The sequence below is a fragment of the Myotis nattereri genome (assembly GCF_964212035.1).
Source record: "Myotis nattereri genome assembly, chromosome: 2".
In the NCBI taxonomy this organism is placed as follows: Eukaryota; Metazoa; Chordata; class Mammalia; order Chiroptera; family Vespertilionidae; genus Myotis; species Myotis nattereri.
Genome location: NC_138076.1, coordinates 149623881 through 149646615, shown reverse-complemented (window position 1 = coordinate 149646615; position 22735 = coordinate 149623881). Strand labels below are relative to the sequence as shown.

The following is a 22735-nucleotide window of genomic DNA, read 5'->3' as shown; positions in this document are numbered from 1 at the left end:
AGATGAGTTTGGCATTGGGGACTGCCTCTGCCAATTCTGAAAGTAGAGGCCAAGAGGTCTAGAAGCTAAACACAGTTTTCAACAGACGCATGGGGCTGAAGGGACAAAAATTAGAGTTGAAGGCTGCAAGGAAAAATTAGACACCTCAGGTTTTAATTTGAAATGCGAAACAGTTCATCCAGATTCCAATGATCTCTATCCTGTTTGGATTAAAGGGACTACAAGTGACTAATGTCTACCTGCCTGGCAGAAGCCAAAGTAAGTTATCTAGGAGCACAACATCGTCCAGAGCTTTGAACTGTCTACAGTTCGTCAAGGGTGATTCTGCGGCTCAGTTCAAAATAACCGGACTTGCCAGGAGACAAGATATGGACAAAAGCCAAGAGAAATGGCCATGGAAACAGGTCTGTACGGGATCTGATGCTCTAAGCCAGGGGTCAGCCAAACATGGCCCACAGGCCAAATCCAGCCCTCCACCTGTTTTTGTAAATCAAGGCTCATTGAGTCACAGCCACACTCATCCTTATGCGTGTGTGTGTGTGGCTGCTTTTGTACTGTTCAGAGCATAGTAACAATGTAGGCTAAATAAGTATTATCTATTATAATCAGATAAAGTCCTATCTATCCATGCTTCTATCTAAAGTCCTTCTTTAAGCTAATACCTAATGAATAAAATAAAATGTTAAAAATTGCTAGGAAAGTGACCATTTACAGGTTTGTGGAAGATGGAAAAGAACCCTGAGCTCCAAAGCCTGAAGTATTTACTGTCTGGCCCTTTACAGAAAAAGGTTATTATCCCCCCAATCTAAGCAGCTACTTCAATAATAGTGGAATAGTAAACAGAGGATCAATATAGCCAACAATTGGAAAAGATACTAAAATAGATAAACCCTAATGAGGCTCATGAAAAGAGGGACAGGGACTGAGGTGAAGGTACAACTAACCAGTCTGAGGAATTGAAGGGGGAAATTAACATAAATTCTGCATAAATGAAAAAATGAGCATTTAACAAACAAATTATGCTAATAAACTTAAAAATTTATATTCAATGGAAAAACAATCCTTGCTGTCAAAAGTCTTACAGATGTCCCTGTTCCGCCCCACCCCCCCTTCCCCCAATTGGCTTTCTCCAGCCCACTCATCTGAAAAATTCTTAGGGCAAACACCAACTTACCAAAAGTGACAAACCCTAGCTGGTTTGGCTCAGTGGATAGAGCATCGACCTGTGGACTGAAGGGTCCCGGGTTTGATTCTGGTCAAGGGCACATGCCTGGACTGTGGACTGGATCCCCAAGCAGGGGATGTGCAGGAGGCAGCCAATCAATGATTCTCTCTCATTATTGATGTTTCTATCTCTCTCTCTCCCCTCTCTCTTCCTCTCTGAAATCAATAAAAATATATTTAAAAATAGAAAGAAATTTAAGTAGTCCTCTGTCTATTAAAGAAATTGAATTTCATAATTCCCACAAAGAAAACAAGAGGTGAATTCATTCTAAAGTTCAAGGAAGAAGTAACACCAATTACAAAAACCCTTTTAGAGAATAAAAAAGGGTAATCTGGCCTCACCTGAGCAGGTCGAGGAGGGAATCCATGCCAGTCCCAACCGAGTGTGCGGCAAAGAGCCCACGGGAGGTGATGAGACTGCAGACATGGGGGCAGCCTTACATAGGCTGTCAGAGCCCAGAGATAAAGATAGATAGAGAGAGAGAGAGAGAGAGAGAGAGAGAGAGAGAGAGAGAGAGAGAGAGATGAGAGTCCCCAGTGTCCATGTGGAGGGACAGCTTTGTAGAGTGTTACGACCCAAGGTGAATGAGGGAAGGGGTCCTGATGGCTGCATGCTGGCACAGGAGTCAGAGCCTGAGGAAGGTGAAGAAAGCCAGCTGTGGGTTGTCACAACCTGGGTGAGGAGGGCATCCATGTGGGGGGGTGGGGAGCCACCTGTGTGGGGTGGCAGAGCCCAAGCAGGGAGAGGCGATGTCTGGGTGGGTAAGAGGGGAGCAGTGGAGATGAGAGGTTAATTACATATGGGAGACTGAAAATAGGTAGGTTCTCATTGTCTGAGAAGACAGTTCCAAATACAGAAAGGGTGAAGACTAGAATGAGCCCTGTGGTTTTGGATTGGAGTTTTATGTGCATAAATGTATTTCCTATGTTTGTCCACGCCACCCCCTGCTGGTCAGCACACATCATAGCGAGCAATCGAACTCCAGGTCTTCTGGTTGAATTCCTGAGAGGACACTTTGCATATTAGCTTTATATATATATAATTTCACAAATGTTGAATAAGTGGAATCATTCAGCATGTATACTTTTGAAACTGGCTTTTTTCATTTGGCTTACTTTCCTTAAGGTTCCGCCAATATGTGTGTATCAACAGTTTGTTCCTTTTTCATTGCTGAGAAGTATCCCATGGTGTGGGCATACCATGGTTTGTTTAACTTCAGTCACCCATTAAAAGAAATCTGGACAGTTTACAGTTTGTGACTATTAAGAATAAACTGCTATAAACATTCATGTACGAGTTATCTTTCTTTTTTCCTTTCTCTCTGGGTAATCACCAATCTTGATGAGTCAAACCTCCTAAATATCTCTTGAACCCTGCCCCACCATCATCTGCCATCTGGATTGTCACTGAGAATATATATGTTGGAGAGAGGAGAAGGGAGGTAGAAGGGAGAGAGGGAGGGATGGAGAGAGAGAGAGAGAGAGAGAGAGAGAGAGAGAGAGAGAGAGAGAGAGAGAGAAGAGAGGAGAGAGGAGAGAAAGAGAAAGAAAGACAGACTAATGTGAGAGAGAAACATCAATTGATTGCCTACCATGTGAACCCTAACAGGTGACTGAACCAGCAGCCTAGGTGTGTGTCCTGACCGGGGATCCAACTGGCAACCTTTCAGTGCATAGGAAGACACTCCAACCAACTGAGCCACACCAGCCTGGGCTACTTGTCATTTCTCTGGCAGCAGGCCCTGAATCCAATCTAGGGTGATTTTTTTTAAAGCTTTTGATCCTATTACTCTCCAGTTTCATACTTATGAATAGCTTCTTATTGTCTTGGGGATTATGTCTCAAATCGCACTGCTCTGCTCACCCCTCCAACCTCATTTCTCTTCACCAGTTTTCACCAGACATCCTTGCACATCTTTCAGTGTCTGCATGGCAGATGGAGGAAAGAGCAGGAGTGAAGGCAGAGAAGAGGGTGAGTGCATGGCAGATGCCAGCAAGGGTAAAACTGCTGTCACTGGTGGGAGAGCTCATGCAGAGTTCCCTAGGCTAGTGCTCTGCATTAGGCTTAGTGATTGCGTGGTAGGCTTCAAACACAATAACTTGCAGCACAGTATTGATTGGCGCTACAGTAGAATTAATTCCTCTGGTGTGTGTTAAATCTTGTTATTTCCTCTTGGTTTGAACCTGACTCAACACACAACAGCAGCAAGACCATGGAGTAAATTAAGTGCCGGTTGCCGGTCCATCCTTGCTGCTTGACACAGTCGCTACAGGGAAGAAACATCTGCAAAGCATATGTTTCAAGGGACCTGGCGTATATGACATACTGTTCTTAATGTTTGCTCACCTTCTTGGCGCTATGTGTTTTAACCAAGGTCACCTCTCCAAGAAAGGTTGTTTCCCCAGGTAGGGATTTTTCCCTGAAGTTAGGGAGGGAATAAAACCCCTTAACTAAGTGCCAGGAGGGTAGTTAATCACTTTAACTATGAACAATCATGCTTAAGCTACATAATCTTTACTCCCTGGAATGAAGATAAGAAACGCCCTAACCTTTGGAGTAGAGATGGAAAGGATTGGAATCAACTGGTATAAATACAGATGTAACAAGACAACAGGACACAGAACCTAGACACAGAACCTACACAGAACCTAGAGACAGAAGAACTTCGCTGGAGAGAACATGGCAAAAGATCCTGGACAGAAACTGGCCACAGAACCTAGAGACAGAACCTAGAGACAGAACCTGGCTGAAGAACCTAGAGACAGAACCTGGCAACAGAACCTGGATAAAACATGGCAAGAGAACCTGACTAGAACCTGGTGACTGAACCTGGCTGGAGAACCTGGACAGAACCTGGCTGGAGAACCTAGCGAGGGAACATGGCTACAGAACCTGGCTGGAGAACCTCCAGAACCTGGATAGAACATGGCAAGAGAACCTGACTAGAACCTGGTGACTCAACCTGGCTGGAGAACCATACCAGAACTTGGCTGGAGATCCTAACCAGAACTTCGCTGGAGATCCTAACCAGAACTTTGCCGGAGATCCTGACCAGAACTTGGCTAGAGATCCTGTCTAGGCTGCTGATCAACTGAACGCTGCCTCTGTGTCATTCCTTCTTCACCGACTCTGTCCACACCTTTGGGAACCCCTGGACCTGCTGGGGTTGGACCCCAGCATCTGGTGCACAATCAGGGACCCTTAGGTAAGCCCCACTCTCGGGATGGATAGGACTCCACTGTAGGAAGAGGGTGGATAGTCTTCACCGACTCCGTCCACACCTTTGGGAACCCCTGAAACAGGATTCCCCTGGGTAAGCCCCCCCCATTGAGAACCCCCAGACTCGGGACGGATAGGACTCCACCAGGGTACTGCAGACCCCCCTATAGAGGATAAGTAGGGTAAGAAGGTGGATAGTACAGAACTTAGATTGAGAAGATGTGCCATACTGAGTCCAAAGAAAGAAGACTCTGTATTGATCTTTAGATTAAGAAGATGTGCCATACTGAGTCTAAAGAAATAAGACTCTGTATTGATCTTTTAACACGTATACTTGCTAGCAGAGGAATTAAGGTTACTCCCAGTCAGACAGAACGTTTTATACAAGAAGTATGTCCATGCTTTTCTGAGGAAGGAAAGGTAAATGTAAAGGCATGGGAGGAGGTAGGCCCAAGGAGCCTTATCCTTAACCCCACTGCAGCCTTTCCACCCCGGGAAAGTGCAGGATTGGCAAGCTCTCCCTGGGATGATAGATCAGGACTCAGGTAATAGTGGAAAGTGCCAATCCTACTCTTAAAATGGATACAAGAGAGCATTTTGGGTTTTTCTTTTTAATGCCTGCTTTGGATTGAGTAAATGCATTACGTGTGTCACCACAATGGACCCAGAGAAACTCCTTGTCCCATCGTTCCAAAGACTTAGAGTTGCCCCCAATGACAGAAAAAGCAGAAAAAAAGAAGAAAGAAGAAAAGAAAGGCTATGCAAGGGACTGAGGTGCCAACATGGGGTCAGCTGAAGAAGTTAACAACTGAGGCCCAACAGATGGTAGAAAAGCAAGAAGTGGAAGCTACTTTGGGGACCCCTGGACCTGCTGGGGTTGGACCCCAGCAATTAAGTGCACAAGTTAAATGGTTTCTGGAACTTGGATCATGTCCGGAGACTCAGGTCAGAAATGATCTTGCTATTTTGCAAAGAGCGGGAGTTTAAATGACAGGGACATTGAGAGCTAAAAGAACAGAAAGTGACCACTAACGCTGGGGGGAAATCACTGGTCTGAATGAGGCAGACCCAATTACTTACCATTCGCCAGCCTCCCAGGACCCCAGGACCCAACAAAATTGAGCCTTGGGGTGGGGTCAAGCCCTGCCCCTCAGGCAGGAAATGTTCCCAGGGATGTCCCTCTGACCTGCAGCCAGGCTGCTGGACGCCCAGGGAGCCGATGCTGGGAGTGCGGGGCCTGTTCCCTAGGCTGTTCCACAGCCAGACGAAGGCCAGCAGCTCCACTAGTTGAGTGAGGAATTGCTTCACCTTAACCTTTCAGCCTGGAGAGGTGCAAGGTGTTGTTCCTCCTCTACCCTGGGCTCCCACCCTCCCAACTCGCCCACCCCTGCATCTCCCAGGAGCGATGCTGCCTCAGCAGAGGTGAGACCAGGCTCTCTGCTTCCCTGAGCCGAACTCCACAGGGATCGGAGCCACGCAGCTGTCCAGCCATGGTCTCCCAAGGGACTCAACAGCTCCAAGGAAACGGATGGCTTCACTGGCAAGTGATTATTTCTGCTCTTTGACGAAACCCGTGCCAATGCCTCCTTCCATTAAGACAAACAATTTTGATTGACGGGTGCCCGTCATTTTAGAAGGCTTTCCCTCTTCCCTCCCCCCATGCAGTTTTTCATGTTCCTCATGAAGTAATTTCCATTATTGAATGCTAACAGAGAAAACAGGATTGCAGAAACAGTCACAAAAAGTAGTGATGGCATAAATTATAGTGAAAAAGACTGTGAAGACAGAGAGGTCTGTCCCAATTGTCTGAGTCACTGAAAACCAAACGCCGAGGCTTACCTCCGGGGTTAATGGAGACCTGAGTCATGGAACCAAACAGCCATGTTCAGGAAACCAATTTAACCTCCAGGGCTCTCACTGCCCACTCTCCAGTCACAGTCTAACCAGAGCAAGTCTCCATCCAAGAGTCTAGGTAATGGTGCAGCGGGTGTACATCCGTATACCCTAAGTGGGTGCAAGAAGCATCACTTTGCTTTATTTTTCTAAATCAAACAAAACTTACCTCTGAGTCCCACTTCCCCAAGTGCTGAGGCACTGAGTCCTTTTTAGCTCCTTTGGCTGCTGCTGTTTGAACACTTGGAGCTGCCCAGGAGCTTCCAGGCATCTCAAGAAACTACAAAGTCCAGCAACTGCAGAGCCTGGATGACCTTGGAGCGTCAGGCCGTGCCTGAGATGTCCACACGGGGGTTAGTGCCCACGCTGCCAGGCGCATTCGAAGGCAGGAAGCGCCTTCTCTGAGATTCACCGAGTCCCAAGGCAGGGCAATTGGTGTTCCATGTCCACAGCAGCTACCTGCCATCCAAGAGGCTCCTTGCCATTGCTCCCTCTGGGCCCACTTGGAAGTGGGGATGCAGGGCGCTGACACCCTTTGAACCAGGAAGTTCAAAGGCCTATCATCTTAGATCTGGCCAAATCTGTATCCTCAATGCCCATGGCCGCAGTGGCTCTCTTCTCCTCTTTATCCTCCCTCTCAATGAACTGAGTCTCCCAAACAAAAGCCTGCGTGAGACATAGTGTCCCAGGAGCTTGGCAACTTGTGTTTTATTCCAAGAACTACAAAGGCTATTCTTGTACTAGCTTTGTTCAGTCTTTAAAAAAAGTAATGATGGAATAAAATGATTCTACCAAAATTGCGCTGTACTGAGATGGTCTCTCAGGTTACTCTCTATATAGCTTATGTGCCAATGTACTGCTCAGTGAAAATGAACATTTAACTTCTTTACTTTTTTAGGGGGGTTGTGGGGGGATGGGCTCAGCCCACACCTCTTGTCCCTCCAGCAGTGTCTGTGACTTTCCTTGGTCCTGCAAGGAATAGACGAGGTTGCCACACAACAGAAGGGGGCAAAGTCCAGAACCTCCATGGCTGGGCCCGGGGTCTGGCCGCATCAGTCAGCACCACATCTGCCACATGTCATAGAGTCGGAATGCTGAGGTCTACAGTCTGGAGTGGGCCTCTGTGATCTCAGGCCCCAGCTCAGGGGACAGGGAGCGGTCCCTCCCCACTTTGTCCCCCCCTCCCCAGAGGAGTAGTGAACCCATGCCCTGGCTGCACTAGGCCGAGGGAGGGTGTCACGTGACCTCCCCCATGTCTGGAGCCCCGCAGCGCAGCAAGGTCAATGTACACAGGAGTCAGATCCCTGCACAGCTGCTGACCACACACATCCCTTGCCCCCTCTGGGCCTCAGTTTCCTTAAATTTTAAAATGAGAACACATAAAAGCATCCTATCTCATAGGATTATTCCGAGGATTAAATCACTTAGTATCCATGCCCTGATCTTCCCCCCGAAACCTGTGTTCCCTGCCCCAACTCCAGCAGTCCTCTCTCCCTCGGTATCAGCAGTCCCGAACCTAATTTCTTTCCATTGATCTGGGTTCAGAGGAGCTGAACAGGAGAAAGATGAGTATAAAATTAAATGCAAGAATGTTCCTGAAAAATATGACTGAGTTCATACATACAGAGGGATGCTGAAGGTTTCAAATAATCATTATTGAGGAATTCTGCACATTCCTGTGTATGGATGTCATTATTTAGTATTTTGGTCATTGCAAGTCACATATGCTGAAAGAAGAAAGCTTAGAAAATGCTAAAAACTACAAAGTAAATAGAAATTCCAAGAGGTGTTCGTAAATAACCACTGCAAACATTTCAGTGTATGTTTTTTAGTTCTTTCTCTAACACATTTTTAACATCTTATCGCAAAATACGTATGTGTATTTTTTAAATTCAAGTGAAGTGTTTTAAATTTGATGCTGAAAAATAGACCTAACCTTTCTCATGTAATGTACAACATTAGAGGTAATCTCTTTTTCACTTTTCTAGCTATTTCTTTTAGTATTTACTGCCATGTGTCTCAAGATCATGTTGATTCTACTAGTTCTCGATTTTCAATCATAGATATTTTCTATTTATCTCCACCAAGGAAGATGAAAATTAGCTCTCTCTCTCTCTCAGTTCCTCCTGCCATTTCTGTTCCTCTTTCTTATTTTTTAAAAATCTTTATTGTTGAATGTATGACATATGTCCCCTTTTTTCTGCCATTGACCTGTTCCTCTTTATAAGCATTCACACTCACAGGTGAGTATAATATGATAGCATAATTTGGTTGTGTTTCCATTCTGAAGTTTTTTCTTGGTAGTAGTCATTGTTTTTCTGTTTGTTTAGCTTTCCACGTTATTATTCATGTACTGATTCATCAGCCAGAGTGTCAGCCAGAGCTGTCAACCCCCCTTCAGTGGGTTCGGACACCCCAGACCTTCTCTGCTGTTTTCCCATGAAGTCCACACTCGTCTACACTCCCAGGGCCTCGATCCCTATTGCTCCAGTCTGGATCGGCCTCTCTTTAATCTGCAACACAGCTGTCAACGTTGGACAACACTGCTTTCTTCATTCGGTAATTTCCTCCACTTCCCTTCTGTGTTAGAACCCTGTTTCCTTTCTTATTTGCTCTTTTTTAAAATGGAACATATCCTTCAGAGCCATCCTAGTAACAGGTGCAAAGAGACAAAGTTTTTCTGTCCTTTTGTGTCTGAGAATGTCTTTTTCTTCCCTCCTCTCATAATTGACTATTTACCTGGATATAGGATTCTGAGTTGAATATCATTGTCCTTAAATGTTCAATTTTCTCTTTGTCCCTGTTTTTCTGAAACCTGATGATGATGTGTATTTCCCTGGATTTAACTCCATACCCTTGTACTGGGGACTTTTGATCTGGAGACCTTGTGTCCTTCAGTTACGTGAATTTATTTTATATTTCCTTTTCCTCTTAATTCTTTTTAAAAAAATGTATTTTTATTGATTTCAGAGAGGAAGGAAGAGGGAGAGAGAGATAGAAACATCAATGATGAGAGAGAAGCATTGATTGGCTGCCTCCTGCAAGCCCCCAACTGGGGATGGAGCCCACAACTCTGGCATGTGCCCTTGAACAGAATCGAACCTGGCACCTTCAGTCCGCAGGCCAATGCTCTATCCACTGAGCCAAACTGGATAGGGCTTCCACTTAATTCCTTTTAAGAATGTCTATTAATTGGCTGTTTGATCTCTTTTTTTAAAAGAATATGTTTTTTTTTTTATTTCATAGGGAACGAATGAGAGATAGAAACATCAATGATAAGAGTCATTGATCAGCTGCCTCCTGCACGCCCCCTACTGGGGATCAAGCCCTAAACAGGGCATGTACCCTGAACGGGAATTGAACCAATTACCTCTTGATTCATAGGTTGACCATCAACCACTGAGCCACACCAGCTGGGCTCTTTGATCTCTTTATTCTCTAATTCTCATCTTTTCTCTCCTGTTTTGTTTTGTTTTTTAATCTGTCTTTTGATGCTATTTCTGAGAACATATCTCAAATTATCTCTTAACTCATCTAGTAACATTTTATTCAGATCAGGGGCTCCTTTTTTATTCTGATTATTTCTTTATTATAGTATCCTTACTTGTTCCATGGATATGGTATCCTGCCATTTCTCTGAGGTATTCTAGATGCTCTTTAGGATTGGCTTGGAAAGAATATAAAGAGAATCAAAGATTATTTATTTCAATGGCTTTCTCTCTCTTTGGGTCCTGAAAATCTGTCTCATTACTTATTATTAAAGAATTAAGTTCAGCTGGCGTGGCTGGGTGGTTGAGCACTGACCTATGAACCAGGAGGTCACAGTTCTACAGGCCCGGCTTGTGGGCTCAATCCCCAATGGGGGGTGTACAGGTGGCAGCCAATCATTGATTCTCTCTCGTCCTTAATGTTTCTGTCTTTCTCTACCTCTCCCTTCCTCTCTGAAATCAATAAACATATATTAAAAAAATAAAAAGGAATTAAAATTAGTCCTAGCATAAAAAAAGTTCTTAATATTTTATTAAATCACAAGAACCAAGTAGTCTCTTAGAGTCAAACTAGTGAATAATCTTAGAAGCCAGCAGAAAGAGACTGCAGTTGAAAAATGAGGGTAACCACAAAAGGGTGACATTTGTGTGGCTCAGAATCTATCTTCATAAACAGATACAGAAGCACAATTTCTTTCTACCCTCCCTCACTCACTCCCTCCCTCCTTCCCTCTCTCCCTCCCTCCCTCTCTCTCTCCCTCCTTCCTTTCTCTCTCTCTCTCTCTCTCTCTCTCTCTCTCTCTCTCTCTCTCTCTTTCTTTCCTCACCAGAGGATATTTCCAATTGATTTTTAGAGAGAGTGAAAGGGAGGGGGGAAAAGAGACAGAGAGAGAGAGAGAAAGATTGATATGAGAGACACTCATTGACTGGTTGCCTCCTACACATGCCCTGACCAGGGCCAGGATCCAGCCTGCAACCAAGGTATGTGCCCTTGACCAGAATGGAACCTGGGACCCTTCAGTCCGCAGGCTAATGCTCTATCCACTGAGCCGAACCGGCCAGGTTGGAAGCACAATTTCTATTGAGTTCTGCCAGCATAGATTTTAAAAAATTGCACAACATCCTCATATGACCATTTTTAAAGATAACATGTAGGTAGAAATATGTGTTTATATAGTGTAGGGGACGAAAAAACCTTTTGTTTTTTAAAAAAATTTTCTTTTCTAAAAATTCCAGTAATGTATTAGACAAAAAGTCATTAAAAAGTTATAAAAAATTCATCAGTTCATGTAATCCCGTGTAATTAATTCTTATTCTGCTTGATTTGGGGTTAGCAGTTTCAAGCGTTTTCACAAAACATCAGAGTAAAATAAAAAATTATTTGTGGTTGACAAAAGACTTAAAATGCTGTGGTTACAGGTCTGGTGAGAGTGTATGTAAATGCAATTGGCAAAAAAAAAAAAAGTTAGTGGTTTCTCTGACATACAGCATTTTAAGATGGTAGCTGAAATTATGACAGATAACATTATACCAAGACATATCACATTTCTAGAAATTTTACACAATTTCTGGAATACTTATATTAATAACATATACCCATACAAATATAACTCAAGGAACTATTAAATATCATTTTCATTTGACATGCTTCCCATTTAATTTAACATACCAAATAAACCTGATTAGTTTAATATTTAACAGGGAGAAACCAAGATGGCAGCATAGGTAAACACCGGAAATTGCTGCCTCCCACAACAACTTCAAAAATACAACGAAAAGACAAAACGGACATCATCCAGAACTACAGGAAGGCTGGCTGAGTGTAACTTCTACAACTTCTACAGCTTCTACAGCTTCTACAACTAGAAGGAAAGAGAAAAGCACACTGAGACCCAGAGGAGCTGTGAAGTAAAGTGCAGAGGTAAGGAGCTCGAGCGTGCGCAGAAAGGGGCTGGCATCTGAGGACGTGGCTGTCTTTTTGAATCAGGAGGGAGTCACAAGCTCCCAACTGCTCTGAACTCCGGTTTCGGGAAGTCTCTGGGGACCCAGGACTCATACGGGGAGAAACTGGACTGTCTGGCAGCAGGCAGAACTCGGAACTTGAGGGCAGCTTTCTCTCAAAGGTGCTTGCAGCAATTCCTGGTACACTGAGACACGGGGCCCCTTAGGGCAGGGCTGAGGATCAGACATAGCTGCTTGCTCCATCCTTTGATTCCCTGAGACCCCGCCCCAACCAGGCTGCGGCAGAGGCTTTTGGGTATGAATGCCCTGGCCCTTTGCAACCTGAAAATTACCTAACAAATTGCAGCTGGGCTAGACAGACCCAGAACGTCCAAGAGAAGGCCCAAGGCCCCACAGCAGCTTGCATTGCTTCACAGCTGGGCCTCATCTGGGCACCTCCAAACTCCAAAAAAGGAAGGGGAATCTGCAGTTCTCTTCGTAGCTCCTGCTGGGTAACCTCAGGCAGAGGCTAAATTAGCACCTCCTTAGATCCAAGAGCCGGTGTACCCAGAGGTCAGAGTGGGGCCAGATTACAACTCCTCAGATCCATAAGGGACACACTCAGGGGGCAGACTCAGTGAGCACCAAAGCCCCACTGAAGCAAGTCTTGCCCCAGAAGGGTGTCTTCAGCACAGACGTTCTCCCACTGCAGACACAGCTGATTCTCACTGCCAATTGGCCTGGAGGTCAATTCCTCCCAGTGATCCTACAAAAATCAAGGCATAACTACAACAAGACTGTGCACAAAGCCCACAAGGGGGTGCACCAAGAGTGTCCACCTCAGGTAAATGGGGAGGCTGAGCCACTGGGCCCTACAGGACACCTAGCACACAAAACCACTCTACCAACACAGCGAAGCATAAAAAATGCGGAGACAAAGAAACAGGTCACAAATGACAGAAATGGAGGAAAGCAAACAACTGGATATAGAGTTCAAAACCATGTTTATAAGGTTTTGCAAGAATTTTATGGAAACGGCTGATAAATTTAGTGAGACCCTGGAGGATATAAAAAAAGACCAACTAGAAGTTAAGCATATACTGACTGAAATAAAAAATAATATACAGAGATCCAACAGCAGACAAGAGGATCCCAAGAATCAAGTCAAAGATTTGAAATATGAAGAAACAAAAAATACCCAACCGAAAAAGAAAAACAAAAAAAGATTCCAAAAATATGAAGATAGTGTCAGGAGCCTCTGGGACAACTTCAAGCGTACCAACATCAGAATTATTGGGGTGCCAGAAGAGAGAGGGCAAGATATTGAAAACCTATTTGAAGAAATAATGACAGAAAACTTTCCCTACCTGGTGAAAGAAAGAGACAAGTCCAGGAAGCACAGAGAACCCCAAACAAAAGGAATCCAAAGAGGACCACACCAAGACACATCATAATTAAAATGCCAAGAGCAAAAGACAAAGAGAGAATCTTAAAAGCAGCAAGAGAAAGAAACTCAGTTACCTACAAGGGAGTACCCATACGACTGTCAGCTGATTTCTCTCAACAGAAACCATGCAGGCCAGAAAGGAGTGGCAAGAAATATTCAAAGTGATGATTAGCAAGAACCTACAACCAAGATTACTTTATCCAGCAAAGCTATCATTCAGAATAGAAGGTCAGATAAAGAGCTTCACAGATAAGAAAAAGCTAAAGGAGTTCATCACCACCAAACCAGCATTATATGAAATGCTGAAAGGTATTCTTTAAGGAGAGGAAGAAGAAAAAGGAACTCTTACCATTTGCCACAGCATGGATGGAACTGGAGAGCATTATGCTAAGTGAAATAAGCCAGTCAGAGAAGGATAAATACCACATGATCTCACTCATTTGTGGAATATAATGAACAACATAAACTGATGAACAAGGACTGATCCAGAGACAGAGGCATTGATTGGACTGTCGGGCCGTGGAGGGAATTTAGGGGAGGGTGGGGGTAAGGGGGAAAGATCAACCAAAGGACTTATATGCAAGCATATAGGCCTAACCAATGGACATGGAAAACGGGGGGGGGGGTGAGGGTATGAGTGGGGGGGTAGGGGGTAACGTGGGGATAAGGACACATGTAATATCTTAATCAATAAAAAATATATTAAAAAAGCAAAACAAAACAAAAAGAACAGAGAACAAATCTTTGAGATTTCCCAGAGGCCATTTAGCAAATCTCAAAGTCAGTTTAAGGTCAAGAATAACTGTCTTTAGAATTTGATTTTGGGAAGCTGTAAAAAAATGTTGAAAGGTTTGAACACTGATTAAACAAGATCACAGGTTAGTATGAAATAATACTTAAGTTACTTATTCAACCAAAGTGACAATAAAAGATTTCACATACGCAATCGCCTTTTGGCTAAGAACAAGTGTAGTTTCCAAGGCAAATACAGGAAGTAACACACCAGGAAGAAACCTAGTCTCTTTGAACATTGAAAAGACTCGGTTTTCCCTAAGTAATCAAAGACCTGATAAAGGAAGGACACGAAGTACTCAGGTAATTATTCTGATGAGGCACAGAATCCTTGTTTCCCAGGCAAGTTAGTTAACAGGTAAAGAGGAATCTCTTTTTAAATTTTTTATTTTATTTTAATTTTCCAGCAGTATTTATCCCCTCTATGCCCTCTTCCACCTCCAGCACAGCCCTCCCCACCCCAATTACCACACTGTTGTCCAGAGAAATCTTTAATTGTAACAGAGAGAGAAAATTAAATTCTAGTTTTGCACAGGCACACTATCATTATTAAAGCTTATTTTAAAAAACCTGTAATAAATTAACTCAGTTTTCGCCAGCTTGACCACACAAGATAAGAATTCCTCCCTTGCCCTGACCGGCTTGGCTCAGTGGATAGAGCGTCGGCCTGCGGACTGAAGGGTCCAGGGTTTGATTCCGGTCAAGGGCATGTACCTTGGTTGTGGGCGCATCCCCAGTGGGGGGCGTGCAGGAGGCAGCTGATCGGTGTTTCTCTCTCATCGATGTTTCTAACTCTCTATACCTCTCCCTTCCTCTCGGTAAATAAATCAATAAAATATATATAAAAAATAGATTTAAAAAAAAACAATTTACATTAAAAAAAAGATTTCCTCCCTTTTTCTCTCCCTTCCTTTCTCTAGCTCTCTTTTCCTTATTTTATTTTATTTTTTAAAATTATTTTATTATGAAGTGTTACAAAGAGTATTACATATGTCTCCTTTTTTTCCCCGCCCTTGACAATCCCCTGGCCTCCACTACCCCACAGTGTCTTATGTCCATTGGTTATGCTTATATGCATGCGTACAAGTCCTTCGGTTGATCTCTTATACGCTCCCACACCCTGTCCCCCAACCCTCCCCGGCCTTCCTGCTGTAGTTTGACAGTTTGTTAGAGGCAGCTCTGCCTCTGTATCTATTACTGTTCAAAAGTTTATAATGGTCTTTATTATCCATAAGTGAGTGAGATCATGTGGTATTTTTCCTTCATTGATTGGCTTATTTCACTTAGCATAGTGCTCTCCAGTTCCATCCATGCTGTTGCAAATGGTAAGAGTTCCTTCTTTTTTACAGCAGCGTAGTATTCCATCCTGTAGATGTACCACAGTTTTCTAATCCATTCATCTACTGATGGGCACTTAGGCTGTTTCCAGATCTTAGCTATGGTGAATTGTGCTGCTATGAACATAGGGGTGCATATATCCTTTCTGATTGGTGTTTCTGGTTTCTTGGGATATATTCCTAGAAGTGGGATCACAGGGTCAAATGGGAGTTCCATTTTTAGTTTTTTGAGGAAACTCCATACGGTCTTCGACAGTGGCTGCACCAGTCCGCATTCCCACCAGCATTGCACGAGTGTTCCTTTTTCTCCACATCCTCTCCAGTACTTGTCGTTTGTTAATTTGTTGATGATAGCCATTCTGACAGGTGTGAGATGGTACCTCATTGTTGTTTTGATTTGCATCTCTCGGATGATTAGTGACTTTGAGCATGTTTTCATATGTCTCTTGGCTTTCTGAATGTCCTCTTTTGAAAGGTGTCTATTTAGGTCCTTTAACCATTTTTTTTTTTATTGCTTAAAGTATTACAAAGGGTATTACATATGTGTCCATTTTATCGCCCCGCCCTAGACAGTCCCCTAGCCTCCCCTATCCCCCAGTGTCTTATGTCCATTGGTTATGCTTATATGCATGCATACAAGTCCTTTAGTTGATCTCTTACCCCCCCTACCTCCTGCCCCCCAACCCTCCCCGGCCTTCCTGCTGCAGTTTGACAATCTGTTTGAGGCAGCTCTGCCTCTGTATCTATTATTGTTCAAAAGTTTATAATGGTCTCTATTATCCATGAATGAGTGAGATCATGTGGTATTTTTCCTTCATTGACTGGCTTATTTCACTTAGCATAATGCTCTCCAGTTCCATCCATGACGTTGCAAATGGTAAGAGTTCCTTCTTTTTTACAGCAGCGTAGTATTCCATTGTGTAGATGTACCACAGTTTTCTAATCCATTCATCTACTGATGGGCACTTAGGCTGTTTCCAGATCTTAGCTATGGTGAATTGTGCTGCTATAAACATAGGGGTGCATATATCATTTCTGATTGGTGTTTCTGGTTTCTTGGGATATATTCCTAGAAGTGGGATCACAGGGTCAAATGGGAGTTCCATTTTTAGTTTTTTTGAGGAAACTCCATACTGTCTCCCATAGTGGCTGCGCCAGTCTGCATTCCCACCAGCAGTGCACAAGTGTTCCTTTTTCTCCACATCCTCTCCAGCACTTGTCATTTGTGGATTTGTTGATGATAGCCATTCTGACAGGTGTGAGATGGTACCTCATTGTTGTTTTGATTTGCATCTCTTGGATGATTAGTGACTTTGAGCATGTTTTCATATGTCTCTTGGCTTTCTGAATGTCCTCTTTTGAAAGGTGTCTATTTAGGTCCTTTGCCCATTTTTTGATTGGATTGTTTATCTTCCTTTTGTTAAGTTGTATGAGTTCCCTATAAATGTTGGAGATTAAACCCTTATCGGTGATCACATTGGCAAATATGTTCTCTGATGCAGTGGGCTTTCTTGTTGTTTTGTTGATGGTTTCTTTTGCTTTGCAGTAGCTTTTTATTTTGATGTAGGCCCATTTGTTCATTTTCTCTTTAGTTTCACGTGCCCTAGGAGCTGTATCAGTGAAGAAATTGCTTAGGCATAGGTCTGAGATTTTCTTGCCTTTGCATTCTTCTAGTATTTTTATGGTTTCCTGTCATACATTTAAGTCCTTTATCCATTTTGAGTTTATTTTTGTGTATGGTGTAAGTTGGTGGTCTAGTTTCATTTTCTTGCATGTATCTGTCCAATTTTCCCAACACCATTTATTGAAGAGACTATCTTGACTCCATAGTATGTTCTTGCCTCCTTTGTCAAATATTAATTGAGCATATTGGTTCAGGCTGATTTCTGGGCTCTCTATTCTATTCCATTGATCTATATGTCTGTTCTTGTGCCAGTACCAGGCAGTTTTGAGAACAGTGGCTTTGTAGTACAGCTTGATATCTGGTATTGAGATCCCACCTACTTTGTACTTTCTCAGGATCGCTGCAGCTATTCGGGGTCTTTTTTTATTCCAGATGAATCTTAGTAGAGTTCGTTCTAGGTCTGTGAAATATGCCATTGGTATTTTAATGGGAAGTGTGTTGAATTTATAGATTGCTTTGGGTAGTATGGACACAGCGTCATAGGTTAGTATGAAACAATACTTAAGTCACTTATTTAACCAAAATGACTATTAAAGATTTCACACACACTATTGCCTTCTGGCTAAGAACAAGTGTAGTTTCCAGTGCCATTTTGAGTGGCTGTTACTGGTATTCAGATACCAGCTACTAACCCGGCAACAACGGCTCTCAAGCAGCACGACTACGTGAACTCAGAGGAGCCCTGCTTCTCCCAACGGAAAGATCCAAGCAACAGCGGCCTCCTGATTACCACACGCTCTGTCTGAGGAACTGCTGCTGTGTGTGAAGCCTCCCTCCACCAGCCAGAAGATCCACAACAGCTGTGAAGAGCACCCATCAGAGGACCTGCTCCCAACAGAGGAGCAGCTGCTACCACAACCGCCCAAGGAGCAACCAAAGCCCGAGGTGCCACTGCCACCTAGGGAGCAGCCACTGAATGATTCAATATCTATATATGTCAGTGAGATCAAACATGGGGAGACAAAGAAATCCTCAAAGGAAAGAAAAGGAGGACGCGCCAGAAAAGCAGCTAAGTGATACAGAGGCATGCAACATGACAGAAAAAGAATTCAGAATAAGGGTCCTAGAGTGCATAAACCGGATGGACGAAAAAATCGACAACTTATGCAAGAAGCAAGAAGAAACAGATGAAAAAATCAACAACTTAAGTAAGACGCAAGAAGAAATGAAGAGTGATATAGCTGCAATAAAAAACACCATTGAAAGTATCAACAGTAGACTAGGAGAAGCGGAGGACGAATTGGTGAATTAGAAGACAAGGAAGCAAAACACACCCAAACTGTACTTCAATTGGAGAAAAAAAATTAAAAGATAGGATGAGCTAAGGGAGCTTTGGGACAACATGAAATGAAGCAACATACGAATAATAGGGGTGCCAGAACAACAGAAAGAGGAACAAGGATTAGAAAACCTATTCGAAGAAATAATATCAGAAGACTTCCCTGGGGTGGGGAAGAAAAAAGTCACATAAGCCCAGAGAGTCCCAAAGAAGGTGAACCCGAAAAGACCCACACCAAGACACATCATAATTACCATGGCAAATGTTCAGGACAAAGAGAGAATCTTACAGGCTGCAAGAGAGAGACGGAAAGTTACATACAAGGGATCTCCCATTAGATTATCAAATGATTTCTCAACAGAAACTCATCAGGCCAGAAAAGAATGGACAGAAATTTACAAAGTAATGCAAAGCAAAGGACTGAATCCAAGAATACTCTATCCAGCAAGACTATCATTCAAAATTGAAGGGGAAATAAGAAGCTTCACAGACAAAAAAAAGGCTAAAGGAGTTTATCACCACCAAGCCAGCAATGCAAGAAATGCTAAAGGGACTGGTGTAAAAAGAAGAAATAAAAAGCTCAGAAAGAAAACAGCCACACAAAAAAAGAAATGGCTACAAACAAGTACCTTTCAATAATAACTTTAAATGTAAACGGGCTAAATGCTCCAACCAAAAGACATCGAGTGGCTGAATGGATAAAAAATCATGACCCATAAATTTGCTGTCTACAAGAGACCCACCTCATTAGAAGGGACTCACACAGACTGAAAGTGAAGGGATGGAAAAATATCTTTCAGGCAAATGGAAAGGAAAAGAGAGCTGGGGTAGCAATACTTATATCGGACAAAATAGACCTCAAAGTGAAGGCCATAACAAGAGATAAGAAAGGCCACTTCATAATACTAAAGGGATCAATACAACAAGAAGATATAACCCTGATAAACATATATGCACCCAATGCAGGAGCACCAAAATACATAAAAAAAACTCCTGGAAGATATCAAAGGAGAGATCGACAACAATACAATCATAGTAGGGGACTTTAATACACCACTGACATCACTGGATAAATCCTCTAGACAAAAAATCAGTAAAGAAACTGCAATCCTAAATGACTCACTAGATCAGATGGACTTAATTGACATCTTCAGAACACTTCACCCTACAGCCACGGAATATACATTCTACTCAAGTGCTCATAGGACAGATTCAAAAATAGACCACATATTGGGTCACAAACAAAGTCTCCCCAAATTCAAGAAGATTGAAATCATACCAAGCATCTTCTCAGACCACGATGGCATAATATTAGAAATAAAGTACAATAAGAACAACCCAAAATACTCAAACACTTGGAAGCTGAATAGCATGTTATTAAATATTGATTGGGTTACCAACGAGATCAAAGAAGAATTAAAAACATCCTGGAAACTAATGACAATGAAAACACAACAATCCAAAACCTATGGGATGCAATGAAAGCAGTCCTCAGAGGGAAGTTTATAGCTCTACAGGCCTATCTCAAAAAACAAGAAAAAATGGTAGTAAATCATCTAACTCTACAACTCAAAGAATTAGAAAGAGAGCAGCAAAAAAACCCCAGGGTGAGCAGAAGGAAGGAGATAATAAAGATTAGAGCAGAAATAAATGACATAGAGACCAAAAAAATAATACAGAAAATCAATGAAACCAAGAGCTGGTTCTTCGAAAGGATAAACAAGATTGACAAACCTCTAGCTAGGCTCACCAAGAAGCAAGGAGAGAGGACCCAAATAAACAAACTCAGAAACGATAGGGGCGAAATAACAACAGACCCCACAGAAATACAAATGATTGTTAAAAAAATACTGTGGTAAACTCTACTCCAACGAACTAGACAACCTGGAGGAAACGGACAAATTCCTAGAAAAATACAACATTCCAAAACTCAATCAGGAAGAATCTAAGAATCTCAATAGGCCAATAACTATGTAAGAAATTGAAGCAGTCATCAAAAAGCTTCCAGCAAACAAAAGCCCAGGACCAGACGGCTTCACAGGGGAATTTTACCAAACATTCAAGGAAGAACTAAAACCTATCCTCCTCAGACTACTACAAAAAATTCAAGAGGAAGGAACACTTCCAAGCTCATTCTATGAAGCCAGCATCACCCTAATACCAAAACCAAGTAAAGACAACACAATGAAAGAGAATTACAGGCCAATATCCCTCATGAACATAGATGCCAAAATCCTCAACAAAATCTTAACAAATTGGATCAGGCAGTACATCAGAAAGATCATACACAATGACTAAGTAGGATTTATCCAGGGGATGCAAGGATGGTACAATATCCACAAATCAATAAACGTGATACATCACATAAACAAATTGAAAGAAAAAAACCACATGGTCATATCAATTGATGCAGAAAAAGCATTTGACAAAATCCAACACCCATTTTTAATAAAAACTCACAACAAGGTGGGAGTAGAAGGATCATACCTCAACATAATAAAAGCCATTTATGACAGGCCCACAGCCAACATCATACTCAATGGACAAAAACTAACACCATTTCCCCTAAGAACAGGAACAAGACAGGGATGCCTGCTCTCACCACTCCTGTTCAACATAGTACTGGAAGTATTAGCCATTGCAATTAGACAAGAAGAAGAAATAAAAGGCATCCAAATTGGAAAAGAGGAAGTAAAACTGTCCTTATTTGCAGACGACATGATATTATACATACAAAATCCTAGAGACTCCATCAAAAAACTACTAGACTTAATACATGAATTTGGCAATGTAGCAGGATACAAAATTAACCTCAAGAAATCTGAGGCATTTCTATACACCAATAGTGAACTTTCAGAAAGAGAGATTACAAAAACAATCCCATTTACCATTGCACCAAAAAAATTAAGCTACCTAGGAATAAACTTAACTAAAGAGGTAAAAGACCTCTACTCAAAAAACTACAGGAGGTTGAAAAAAGAGATAGAGGAAGACATAAACAGATGGAAGAACATACCGTGTTCATGGATTGGTAGAATCAACATCATTAAAATGTCCTTACTACCCAAAGCAATCTATAAATTCATTGCACTTCCCATTAAAACACCAACGGCATATTTCACAGATCTAGAACGAATTCTCCAAAAATTCATCTGGAATAAAAAAAGACTCCGGATAGCTGCAGCAATCCTGAGAAAGAACAAAGTAGGTGGGATCTCAATACCAGATATCAAGATGTATTATAAAGCCATTGTTCTCAAAACTGCCTGGTACTGGCATAAGAACAGACATATAGATCAATGGAATAGAATAGAGAGCCCAGAAATCGGCCCGAACCAATATGCTCAATTAATATTTGACAAAGGAGGCAAGAACATACAATGGAGCCAAGATAGTCTCTTCAATAAATGGTGTTGGGAAAATTGGACAGATATATGCAAGAAAATGAAACTAGACCACCAACTTACACCATACACAAAAATAAACTCAAAATGGATAAAGGACTTAAATGTATGACAGGAAACCATAAAAATTCTAGAAGAAGCCAAAGGTAACAAAATCTCAGACATATGCCAAAGCAATTTCTTCACTGATACAGCTCCTAGGGCATTGGAAACTAAAGAGAAAATAAACAAATGGGACTACTTCAAAATAAAAAGCTACTGCAAAGCAAAAGAAACCATCAACAAAACAACAAGAAAACCCACTATGTGGGAAAACATATTTGCCAATGTCATATCTGATAAGGGCCTAATCTCAAAAATTTATAGGGAACTCGTACAACTTAACAAAAGGAAGATAAACAATCCAATCAAAAAATGGGCAAAGGACCTAAATAGACACCTTTCAAAAGAGGACATTCAGAAAGCCAAGAGACATATGAAAACATGCTCAAAGTCACTAATCATCCAAGAGATGCAAATCAAAACAACAATGAGGTACCATCTCACACCTGTCAGAATGGCTATCATCAACAAATCCACAAATGACAAGTGCTGGAGAGGATGTGGAGAAAAAGGAACACTTGTGCACTGCTGGTGGGAATGCAGACTGGCGCAGCCACTATGGAAGACAGTATGGAGTTTCCTCAAAAAACTAAAAATGGAACTCCCATTTGACCCTGTGATCCCACTTCTAGGAATATATCCCAAGAAACCAGAAACACCAATCAGAAATGATATATGCACCCCTATGTTTATAGCAGCACAATTCACCATAGCTAAGATCTGGAAACAGCCTAAGTGCCCATCAGTAGATGAATGGATTAGAAAACTGTGGTACATCTACACAATGGAATACTACGCTGCTGTAAAAAAGAAGGAACTCGTACCATTTGCAACGGCATGGATGGAACTGGAGAGCATTATGCTAAGTGAAATAAGCCAGTCAATGAAGGAAAAATACCACATGATCTCACTCAGTCATAGATA

General features: G+C 42.3%; 1 protein-coding gene across 2 annotated transcripts in view; it reads left to right on the top strand.

Annotated features, from left to right (window-relative positions):
* The window catches only part of LOC308514246 (lysozyme C), a 44843-nt gene that overhangs the window by 5439 nt on the left and 16669 nt on the right, over positions 1–22735 (top strand). The window contains exon 2 of one of the 2 annotated variants that reach the window (XM_081084321.1): positions 8668–8896. In XM_081084321.1, the coding sequence (XP_080940447.1) occupies positions 8777–8896 (120 nt within the window). In that variant the 5' untranslated portion in view covers positions 8668–8776. Of the gene's footprint in view, positions 1–8667; positions 8897–22735 lie in introns of those variants that run through there. The other variant, XM_081084322.1, reaches the window with a different exon arrangement.